The sequence below is a fragment of the Dendrobates tinctorius genome, unplaced genomic scaffold (genome assembly GCF_039654945.1).
Source record: "Dendrobates tinctorius isolate UK_male_01 unplaced genomic scaffold, ASM3965494v1 ptg000120l, whole genome shotgun sequence".
NCBI classification, from domain to species: Eukaryota; Metazoa; Chordata; class Amphibia; order Anura; family Dendrobatidae; genus Dendrobates; species Dendrobates tinctorius.
The window spans coordinates 40,904,088-40,915,621 of NW_027361788.1; the positions used below are offsets into that span (position 1 = coordinate 40,904,088).

The 11,534-nt window shown below is 50.3% G+C and overlaps 1 protein-coding gene across 3 annotated transcripts; it reads left to right on the forward strand.

Moving 5' to 3' along the window:
- The first annotated feature begins 902 nt into the window (after nucleotides 1-902).
- SLC35A2 (solute carrier family 35 member A2) lies at nucleotides 903-8,313 on the forward strand. Of its 3 annotated transcripts, none has more exons than XM_073541229.1 (4): nucleotides 903-921; nucleotides 2,885-3,070; nucleotides 4,650-4,801; nucleotides 5,832-8,313. In XM_073541229.1, the coding sequence occupies exons 2-4, from the start codon at nucleotides 3,013-3,015 to the stop codon at nucleotides 6,516-6,518; spliced, it is 897 nt and encodes a 298-aa protein (XP_073397330.1). In that variant the 5' UTR covers nucleotides 903-921; nucleotides 2,885-3,012; the 3' UTR covers nucleotides 6,519-8,313. The 3 variants fall into 3 exon arrangements, with proteins under 3 accessions (XP_073397330.1, XP_073397328.1, XP_073397329.1); XM_073541227.1 differs by lacking the exon at nucleotides 903-921 and adding an exon at nucleotides 930-1,191; XM_073541228.1 differs by lacking the exon at nucleotides 903-921 and adding an exon at nucleotides 1,853-2,420.
- The last annotated feature ends 3,221 nt before the right edge of the window (nucleotides 8,314-11,534 follow it).

An 11,534-nucleotide genomic window follows, 5' to 3' on the forward strand; every position in this document is an offset into this window, starting at 1 on the left:
TCTGCGCGCTCCCGCGCCGGCCTGTCGGTATACGTCTGCGCTATCCCGCGCCGGCCTGTCGGTATACGTCTGCGCTCTCCCGCGCCGGCCTGTCGGTATACGTCTGCGCTCTCCCGCGCCGGCCTGTCGGTGTACGTCTGCGCTCTCCCGCGCCGGCCTGTCGGTATACGTCTGCGCTCTCCCGCGCCGGCCTGTCGGTGTACGTCTGCGCTCTCCCGCGCCGGCCTGTCGGTATACGTCTGCGCTATCCCGCGCCGGCCTGTCGGTATACGTCTGCGCTCTCCCGCGCCGGCCTGTCGGTATACGTCTGCGCTCTCCCGCGCCGGCCTGTCGGTATACGTCTGCGCTCTCCCGCGCCGGCCTGTCGGTGTACGTCTGCGCTCTCCCGCGCCGGCCTGTCGGTATACGTCTGCGCTCTCCCGCGCCGGCCTGTCGGTATACGTCTGCGCGCTCCCGCGCCGGCCTGTCGGTATACGTCTGCGCTATCCCGCGCCGGCCTGTCGGTATACGTCTGCGCTCTCCCGCGCCGGCCTGTCGGTATACGTCTGCGCTCTCCCGCGCCGGCCTGTCGGTGTACGTCTGCGCTCTCCCGCGCCGGCCTGTCGGTGTACGTCTGCGCTCTCCCGCGCCGGCCTGTCGCTCTACGTCTGCGCGCTCCCGCGCCGGCCTGTCGGTACACGTCTGCGCTCTCCCGCGCCGGCCTGTCGGTACACGTCTGCGCTCTCCCGCGCCGGCCTGTCGGTACACGTCTGCGCTCTCCCGCGCCGGCCTGTCGGTATACGTCTGCGCTCTCCTGTACCAGTGTGTTAATTGCCCTCTCTATTTTTATGTGACCCTTCTCGTCCACAGCCTTATGGAACCAATGGGCATTGGGCTGAGGGCTCTAAAATAATTCGTGCTACAAACCCACCACTCTCCCGAGTAGGTACTGACGCAGGTCTCGTGACGTAACCGGGAAACCGTGTTGTGGCTAGAACGTTCCTAGTCACCAGGGTTCTCCCCTCTGTGCTGGTGACGTTGGCTCGGAAGTGAGCTGGCTGCTGCTGCCGTGGTGTGGCGGACCCGGAAGTGCGGCTGAGCCGGGAGAAATGGCAGCGGCTGCCGGTTCTGGGGACGAGGAGAGGGACATGAAGCAGCTGCAGTCGGAGCTGAGGGAGCCGGGGAGCCCGCCGGGGAGGAGCGCAGGAGACAGTAAGAGTCCGTGCAAGGAGGAGGGCATGCTGAGACCTGTAGTGCAGTCAGACACCTGAGGCTGCTCACTGCTGTGTTCTGCACAGCACAGAGCATTTGTGAGGGGGTTTCTCCTACATATGGGACTACAGGTCCCAGCATGCTCTACAAGGCTCATACATTAGAGGGGATGCTGGGACTTGTAGTCCTGGGGGTCTCAGTCTTTGTATCGGATTAGTGATGTTAGTACTTAGGGGTTGTCTGCAGATTGGGGGGATGATGAGGGTAGTAGTTCAGCTGTGTATGGTCTGTACTGTGATCCATGTGTAGAAGAGATATAAAGGGCCAGTCTGGACAGTAACCCTCTGCTGACTGGTGACAGACCTGAGGGTCCTTATTCTGGGGACTACACTCTAGAGCCCGGGACCCCATCTATCGGGAATGTGCTGAATGTCTGCGAGCCCTGACCCTGCAGTGTGGTGGGGGCGCCCGATAGGGTATGTTGGCATTGGAAAACAGTCTGGGGACTGGGGGCTTTCTGGAGAGAGCAGAGACCCTCCATACACATCAGGTCATTGGCGACCCCAGAAAGCAGCGGATATTGGGGCCTTTACAAGTGCAGCAGCTGATACCAGGGAGCAATAGCTCGTATTAGTGCGTGTAGTGCAATAGCATCTGTGCACCTGGGTGAGAGGATTGCACGTGGCATCTCGCCACCTTCCTCTACCCACTCCTCACTGCTGTTTATTACATTTCTTCTTTTTTTGTGGATTTTGGTTGGTAAATCAGCGCTACGTGGAGGATTGTGGAGCAGTGCGCAGGCTCCTCCGCTGTATGAATGCTGCTTGTGTTCTGCACTGAGCTCTAGAGGGGGACGGGGCTCCCCCACAGGACAGTGCTCACTTTGTATCTGGTACCCCAGTGTGACCCCGGAATACCTGTAACGAGTATGAGCGGTAAGACGGAGGAGGGGCAGCGGAATCCCTACTCTCCAGGATGTCTGGACCCCAGAACAATGGCCTCTATGGGGCAGCTTTACATTTTGGCTCCAGACAGACCGGTGTCCTGATAACTGGTGATGTATTAACCCTGTGTGTGTCATGCCCTGGGACCACCACCTCCGATCATTATCTACCCCACTCCCCTGTACTGAATGCACCTATCAGAGTGTACTCTGAGAGTTGTAGATTCATCGTAGCTGGAGGTTCGCAGATCGCTGAGCTCCGTGCAGACCATGGAATGCGTAATCTGTAAGTACGACGACTAGTACATGCTGGGAGTTGTAGTTTGGCAATAGCTGTAGAGATGTAGGTTGCAGACCACTATTATAGACTTGTGAGTACATCTAGTACATGCTGGGAGTTGTAGTTTGGCAATAGCTGTAGAGATGTAGGTTGCAGACCACTATTATAGACTTGTGAGTGCATCTAGTACATGCTGGGAGTTGTAGTTTGGCAACAGTTGGAGTGGGTAGTGAGTGTCTAATAGGCCGGTGGTCAGTGAGAACGATCACAGCAGCCATCTGTCCTATTTCTCAGGTTTTCTTTTCTAGGGCAGAGAGGTGTGAATTGTTCCTCTCAGTATTGTCTTGTCACCTTTTCTATGCCTGGCTGTATGTACTGGTGGAGTCCTCCATCCGGACCAGTGTAACAAGTGCATCCACTATCAGGTTGTATAATGGAGGGTAATCTAACTTGTGCCCTGTTTCTTGCAGGGGTCAATCGTCGTCTCAAGTATCTCAGTTTGGCCGTGCTGGTTGTCCAGAATGCCTCCCTCATCCTCAGCATTCGCTATGCCCGCACCTTACCCGGGGACCGCTTCTTCTCCACTACCGCTGTGGTCATGGCAGAGATTCTCAAGGGCATCACCTGTCTGCTGCTCATGCTGGCCCAGAAGAGAGGTAAGAGCTTATTCTAAATAGTCAGTGCAGGCTACTGTCCCCCTGACAACTCTTCCTGCAACCACCTAGTACATCTTTCATTGTGTTCTGTAGTATAGCAACAATGATGGCCGAGCTGTGAGCAGGATGAGACAAGAAGTGTTGTCTTGGGGATACGACACAGAAGTCTGTTAAGCTGCTAGTCATACACAGTATGTTTATCTGCAGATTGTTATTGCATGCTATCAGATGTTACTACAACCCTCCCTGCATCTGCAGATAAATATCATGTCCGGCTTAGAGCTGCAGCTCCGTCTTCGGTCCATGGACACCTGCAGTGATGGGGTGCAGTGTGTGACATGACTTGAGTAGGTATACAGTAGACATGGCTGGATGCCATTAATTGCTCTTGTCTATCTCCCCTAGTCTGTCCGTCCCTGGATCTTTAGGATCATTGATGGGTGGATGCATATGGACAGAACACTGAGTGCTGTGGGCTTTTTATAGGAAGTAATCACAAGTATCAGAGACTCGGAGGAGACCCCATGTAGATGTGGACACATGCCTGGCCTGCCTGTACCCTCCTTATCACAGTGGGGTCTCTTTTAACTATAGTGGGTCCTCACCACAGACCGTAATCCTTTTAGCTTGTGTATTTGTCATTGTGGTCAGCACAGCATTGTGTGCACAGTCTCCAGCTGAGATTCGCCAAACACATATAAAGATCCAGTCTGTATGGGGGGTGGATAAATCTCTGGTGGGGGCTTATCTCCAGGAAGAACAAAAGATAGTGTTGCAATCAAACATGCCCTTCCTCCCCGATCATTGGTCGGAGGACTATAATGTGTATGGGGTTGTTTGTAGGGGTTATATAGTCCATGAATGAAGAGCTTAGTTCTTCCAATGTTCTTATAGAGCTTTTTAATAAGTTATTCACAACTTTCAAGATTGCTGTGGGGAAATAACACTTGGATCTCTTCCTCCTGACGAGTATTACAGTTAGAGATGAGCAGTACGATTAGTAGTTGTCCGGCCGTCACATCTCCCGCCACCCTGGACCCCTCTGACGCTCACTACAGGCCCTGTGACGTTGCACATCCCGCTATGTGGAAGAAGCGCCCAGGACATGTGGCGTATAAGTGAAGATCAGACCAGAACAGCACGAATTTCTCATCTGCAATTACAGGGTATCGGACCATGTGAATTATGGGACAGGCTCTGGCTCTTTTACATCTCTGCTTGCTGCCAGGAAAAGGGCCAGAGCCTGTCTCATAACTAAACAAAATTAAAGGACTAGCACAAAAGTACGTCATCATACCATGATTGGGCTTTCTTTATACAAAACCGGTAAGACAGCTGCAGGTCATATATGACGTGGCTGTCCGGCGGCCAGCAGCTGTGCATGCACCTGGGCATCACACAATATCCCTCTGATAGCACTGACACTGCAGAGCCGGAGCCATTGTTATGGGGGGATATTAAACTAACCCTTGTTGCCCACTGCGGCGGAGGCGGGTACAGACCTGTGTACCCTCCCAATGTCTCCAGTTATGGGGCTGTGCGATCTTGTTACCATCTATAACATATGTTGTGTGTGCAGGCAACATGAAGGAGCTGGCGGTATATCTGTACGATGCCATCATTATCCAGTACATGGACACGCTGAAGCTGGCGGTGCCCTCCCTGATCTACACCTTACAGAATAACCTGCAGTATGTGGCCATATCTAATCTCCCAGCGGCCACCTTCCAGGTAAGATCACATCTTGGCCCAAACTCATCGCTTCCCCTTTCTTACAAACACACATTAATTTAAAGGGAATCCTGTCATGTTAATAACGGTCTCTGACCTGCAGGCTGGATGTTGTAGAGTCGGAGGAGCTGATCAGATTGATGAACATTCCTGTGGGGAAAGTTTGATGTAAAACTTGATTTTTATTCATTGAAATCCCTGTGTTTTTATAGGTGAGTCCAGTAGGCGGTCCTATGAGAGATTGATCCCTGTATGACTGCATGCAGAGATTGCTGTCAATCACTCAGTAGGACCGCCCACTGGACTCACAGACAAACACCAGGGATTTCAATGAATAACATACTTGTTACACTGAATCTTTTCCAACATGTCATTGTGCCCAGCTTCTCCTCCATACCCTGCTGTCCACAGATCAGACACATGTCTAACATGACAGGTCCCTTTATAGGGCCATCGGATTTCAGGAGGAGCAGACGGGTGTGCCACTAAGCCTAGCACAATCCAGGTGTGGTGTCACACCTTCTTACGTCTCTGGAGATGGAAATGGTAAAAATAGGCCACATTGTTTTGGACACTTAATCTCATGGAGACACGTCAAAATCCCAAACCTACTACAGTCACCGCTCCGTGCGGCAAACCCCGAAACTGCGGCCATTTGGGTTATATATAAAATTGTTTTTTTTTTTTGTTTTTTTTTTTAAATTTATCAAGGGTTTGTTTTCCTAAAAGGATATTTCCCAGTTGATGGCTAATATATGGGGGTTTGCCCAACCTGAAGAATAAAGGGGCTTCATCCACTCCATGAGATATGGCCAGCACATCATGAGCTGGGAAATCTCTTACATCTTCTGATTAAAGAGGAGTCATCTCACATAGAACATGGCACCATGGGGTTATTACCTCATCATAAAACAAAAAGAAACCACATTTCTGCTCCTCCTTTCGGGCTCCTCGTCCTCCGGTAGTCACATTTCTGCTCCTCTTGTTGACCCCGTTTTCCTACAGTCACATTTCTTCTCTCGTGTTCCAGGTCACCTATCAGCTGAAGATCCTGACCACGGCCCTGTTCTCTGTGCTGCTTCTGAGGAAGAGCCTGTCTAGGCTGCAATGGGGCTCCCTCGTCATTCTCTTCGTCGGAGTGGCCATCGTACAGTCGGAGCAGTCTGGTGGGAAGGAAAACGTGGCAGTGAGCGGTCAGAACTACATCGTGGGCCTGATGGCGGTGGCGGTGTCCTGTCTGTCTTCAGGCTTTGCAGGCGTATACTTTGAGCGCATCCTTAAGGGCAGCTCTGCTTCTGTTTGGCTGCGCAACGTTCAGCTTGGCATTTTCGGCACAGCGTTGGGACTCCTGGCCATGTGGCAACAAGATGGAGTAGCAATGGCTGAACGTGGCTTCTTTTACGGCTACACACCCCTGGTGTGGTGCGTCATCTTCAATCAGGCCTTTGGTGGCCTCCTTGTGGCTGTGGTGGTCAAATATGCGGACAACATCCTGAAAGGCTTTGCCACGTCACTGTCCATCGTGGTGTCCACAGCAGTTTCTGTCCACCTCTTTGGATTCCACGTGGACCTGCCCTTTGCTCTGGGCGCTGGACTGGTCATAGGTGCTGTGTACTTATACAGCCTCCCGCGGACACCTGAGCCCATCCTGTCCAGCAGCATCCAGACGCCATCACACAAGGAACCCTTTTTGCCAAAGTCAGTGCTCACCAACTGAAGGGATTGTTCACCGCGTCACGCCCTGATGTTAGGTGTAGATGGGGAGCAGTCTTGGGGCCATAACCGCGGGGCTGTTACATCCGGCCTCCATCAGGAGACAGATCACAGTATTTCACTTCCATCTTTATTTTATTTTTCTAACGATCATGCCTTCTGCCCCTGCTGGAATTAACAAGCAGCTGGGGAAGTAACCCAGGCCCAGGACAGTGCCCCTGATGTGCTCACACTACAGCTTTCTCCAACAGCCTCCCTTATGTACAGTGTGAACACCACCGTATACCTCTATGTACAGACATCACGGAGGTCGCGTGTGTGTGTGTGTGTGTGTGTGTGTGTGTGTGTGTGTGTGTGTGTGTGTGTGTATATATGAAGTGTGAATGTAAATAGATTCATGTCAGGTCCACGTTCCTTATGGTCTCCCCATTATCTGTATTCTGTCCACTGACCTGTATACGTCCCCTGTCATGCAGTAAACTCCCTGGTGGATTTGTGTGCAGAAAATTGCAGCATTGTGGATCACCCACTCACCATGTAAAGTGTGCAATCAAAACCACCATCTGGTGCAGAAAAGATGGCAGCAGATAATTACCGTGAAGAGGTTTATAAAAACATGGCTGCCTTCTTCCAGAAACAGGGTGACCATTGTCCATGTGTTTTGAGAATTGCAGCTCCATTGAAATGAAGGAGGTTGAGCTGTAATACCTGACATGATCTGTGGACCAGGGTGGCACTGGTTTTGGAAGACTGCAACCATATGTTTTTTCTTTTGGAAATACTATACCTCCCTTTCCAGTAACTCACCAGGTGGATGGTCTGAGGTCTCAGAGGTGGTCATCACCACTGGCAGCCATCTCTGCCCCAGATGAGGGGATGCCACCTTACTTTCTGTATGTATGATGGTGTTGAGATGGGAGGCAGTGGTGATGCAGCGGGTGGTCTCTGTCCTCTGTGTCCCATCCATTTCTGATTGTATATGGGGATCCCACAGACATGCATTGTGGCGGGCGGGGACTTCTACGGCGTGACTAATCATAGTCTGACCGGGGTGACGTCATATTGTATCACTTGTAAATAGATTTTTTTTATGCTGAAGGAAAATGAATTAAATTAAAGTGCACAAATCATGAGACGAGGAAAGGCTTCTCTAAAATACCCAGGAAGGGTAGAAACACAGCGCCCCTCTCATCCATAGGCTGTGTCTGGTATTGCAGCTCAGTCTTATTCTCTGGAGTGCCAATCCCAGTTTTTGGGCAGGCGCAGCTGTTTTCGGGGTCGGTGTGCCATCTCTATGAGCAGAGCCACATAGTTACCTGGCAGCCGCTGATCTTCCTCCTGCCATACACATAAGTTGTGATGGCGCTGTATTCCTGTGACTGAAGTGGCTGCCAGTGCCCACTGTCTGGCACCTGTAGTAGGTGGTCTGTGTGCCCACTGGGTTAGCCCTTTACGAGGCAGCTCATAGTCTAGTGGTCTGTGCACATCACACATCTTTTTATCTGAATGTCGGAGTATTTAGTAGACCTTTTCATATGAGGGGGGGAGGCTGAGGGCTTATTATAATGGTGGGTGGGGGCTCTGACTGGTGCCATGTGTGGGAATGACTTGGGGTTCTCACTAGTCTGTGTCTTGCCCTTCACTACCTTTATTAACCCTGCACATAACGTGACGAGCACCCCCCTATGTAACAGTCCTGACCCTGGTGTTAAGGCTTCTTCTGCATGTCCCGTCATTATTGTTTCTTCCTTGCACTAAACATTAATTGTTCTACTGTAAAATAAAATCCTTTCATTATATTCTTTGTCTGTGCTAATTAATACTGACCCCGCTGACTAATGATACCAGTAACCTACAACGTGTACGTCGCTGTTGTCCTATAGGGGATGAATGGTGGCCGCACTTCCCTCTGTGTGGAGCTCCAGTTCTTGCCGACAGGATCTGGTCCTGAAAATAACACCTAACCCACCGAAAACTATTCATAGGGGCAGATATGGAAGAGTTAATGCGCTCGGTAAGGAAATCCTACACGGATGTCCTGGCGCCACAATTAGTAAGGTCTCCTGGGATCTAGGCAGCTTTCACACTGGCTTTGGGGGCACACGTCTGATGCGGGCAAAAAGCATTGCCCCTTTTAAAAGGTTGTGAATTTTATTGCTCCAAAGCAGAGGGTGCACAACTTGTGGCCCCCCCGTCCTGGGGAAGGAGATGGCCGATATTCTCTCAAACTGTGAGTCATGAACGGGACTCAGGTTATTACGGAGGCCTCTTTTACAGGAGCATTCCCATCCTGCTTCATACATCAGGGTGACCCTCACACTCGGAGCTGGCTACAGACAAAGTGAGGCTGTGGGCTAACAGATGGCACCGTCACACGACATTATGGTGTACGTACACACCACACACAAATACACACACGTGTGTAGTATGTATATGCACCTATCTATATACACATAGCACATACTACTGTAGTTTATACAAATCTTTCCCCATCCCCCTATAAACTACAATGGGGGAAGCTCCAGATGTGCTGAGCCAAGACCCACCGCTCCCCCCATTCTCCCGATAGGTGGGGTCATCTGTCCCGATAGCATGACCCCCTCCTGCTCCGTATAGATAGAAATAACTTTGCTATACTGGACAGGTGTCCTCCTCTATCACGACTTACAGGAACACACCACGTACTCGCTGTGTCCACATCACTGGCCAGAGATGCAAGACGGCCTCTCTCCTCAGGGAGGACATGGAAGAAATCTGAGCGCCAGTCTCTGGCTGCAGCAGTGTACGGGTACTGGCACAGGTTTCTCATGGAAATCTATGCACGCTGTCATCACCGCCATTTTCTTTGATCTCTACATCTGCTAGTTCGTCTTTACAATCTATCTATACCTGCAGTGTAAAGAATGGCGGCACACACATAGCAGCATATGGCAGCATAGGACTTCTTTTCATACACAACGCCCCTAGTATTGACCCCTAGATGCATACACACTTCTCCCTACTAGTCCAGGATTAAAAGAACATGTCTGCTTTTTTCACATCTATCCACAGGTTGTATGTGGTGTTACAGTTCCGCACCTATTCACTTCAACAGAATCAATTGGCAATAATTGACAATCCATGGACAGGTTTCTGGCACACATGATTTTTATTTGAATTCCTGTACTGTCCCTTTAAAAGAGTTGTAAACAAGGTATGCTGAGGGGCTTCAAAGAGATGGTGGGGGCTGAGTACAGCGTTTGTGGCGCATTCATCAATCTTTTCTAATGTATTTACAGGGGTTCTCCAGCCTTATGATAGTGACCTCTTATCCTAAAGCAGCCCCCCCCCCCCAATCACACACAGCGATCTCGCTAGCGAGATCGCTGCTGAGTCACAAGTTTTGTGACGCAACAGCGATCTCACCAGCGAGATCGCTGTGTGTGACACCTATCGGCGACCGGCCCCCCTGCCGGGTATCGCTGATCGTCCTGGAATGGCCAGGACATTTTCTTGATCGCTGGTCTCCCGCTGGCCAGCATGCATCACTGCGTGTGGCAGGCGGGAGACCAGCGAGCTGGCGCTGGTAACTAAGGTAAACAGAGGGTTTCTAAGCGGCGCGTGTACCTGGGTTACCAGCTCCCTGCACCAGCGCGCTGGTAACAAGGTACACAGTGGGTAACTAAGCGACGTGCGTCACTTGTTACCCGCATGTCGCTGGTGCTGATCGCTGGTGAAGCTGCCTGTTTGGCAGCTCACCAGCGATCCTGACAAGTTCATATCGTTGTCGGGAACGCTGGTGCGTCGCTATGTGTGATGGGGCCCTTAGACCAGATTGGCAGGGGTCTGAAGCCCCGCACCCCCACTGATTAGATGTTATCAGCTCCATTGTGAGCCTGATGTACAGAGCAAGAAGGGCGCAAGCTCCATGCGCCACAAAGTGGCTGTTCTCCGGTACTGCAGCTCCATGCCTATTAAATTGAATGTGATTTGAGCTGCAGTACCAAGAATGACCACTATGGTGTGCATGGTGCTGCGCTGTTCAGATCCAGTCACCATTTGGATCTGCGAGCAGCTGATCCAGGAAAATGTTGGGTGTTGGACCCCCACGATCTGATCTAAGGACAGGTTATCATAAAATACACACATATATATATATATATATACAGTATATATAATTAGATCTTGGACCTTAGTTTTGTGGCAGTCAGAGCGGCAGGTGGGAGGCCCGTGCACTAGTATAGTATCTGGTTCAATACTTGCCTCTCTCCAACAGCAGCCAGGTATGGGAGGAATGAGCAGCTGATAACAGTACAAAGGTGCAATGTGACACCGCCCCCTGCTGTCCTCACCCTGTAATCACATCATAATGGTGGAGCAAACGGTACGTGACGGCACGTGCTGCAGTATATAGGGAGAGACATCATTCCCACCGCATCACTGGTGGGACATGCAGTGTAATGTGTATGTAGGCACACGGAAATACATGTATAAACACACACGTAAATATATGTATAAACACACACGTAAATATATGTATAAACACTGTATATGCGCATGCACATAAACATGCACACATGTAAATAAATACACACTATATATGCACACACATTGTATAAACACGTAAAAACAAATATATATACACATACATTGTAAAAACACACTTATAAACATATACACATGTATATGCGTGTGCAAGTACTGTATATACATATCCAGACACACAGCCTTGAAAAAGTGTTTATACCCCACAAACTTAAATATATTTTATTGGGATTTTATGTGATACCAACAAAAAGTAACAAGTATTTATGAAGTGTAAAGGAAATTATACTAGGTCTTCTAATTATTTAAAAAATACAAATACGAGAATTGTGTCGTGCATTTGTATTCAGCCCCCCCCTGAGTCAGTACTTCGTAGGACCACCTTTCACCACAATTTTGGTCTGAACTGTGACTGGGCCATTCATACACATGAATATACTTTGATCTAAACCCTCCATTGTAGCTCTGGCAGATGTTTAGGGTCATTGTCCTGCTG

Excerpts from the sequence above, each read along its gene's own strand:
- SLC35A2 (XM_073541227.1), top strand. The coding sequence starts at position 1,089 with ATGGCAGCGGCTGCCGGTTCTGGGGACGAGGAGAGGGACATGAAGCAG. Across the intron at positions 1,192-2,884 it reads GGGGAGGAGCGCAGGAGACA|GGGTCAATCGTCGTCTCAAG; the intron begins GTAAGAGTCCGT and ends TGTTTCTTGCAG. Across the intron at positions 4,802-5,831 it reads TCCCAGCGGCCACCTTCCAG|GTCACCTATCAGCTGAAGAT; the intron begins GTAAGATCACAT and ends CTCGTGTTCCAG.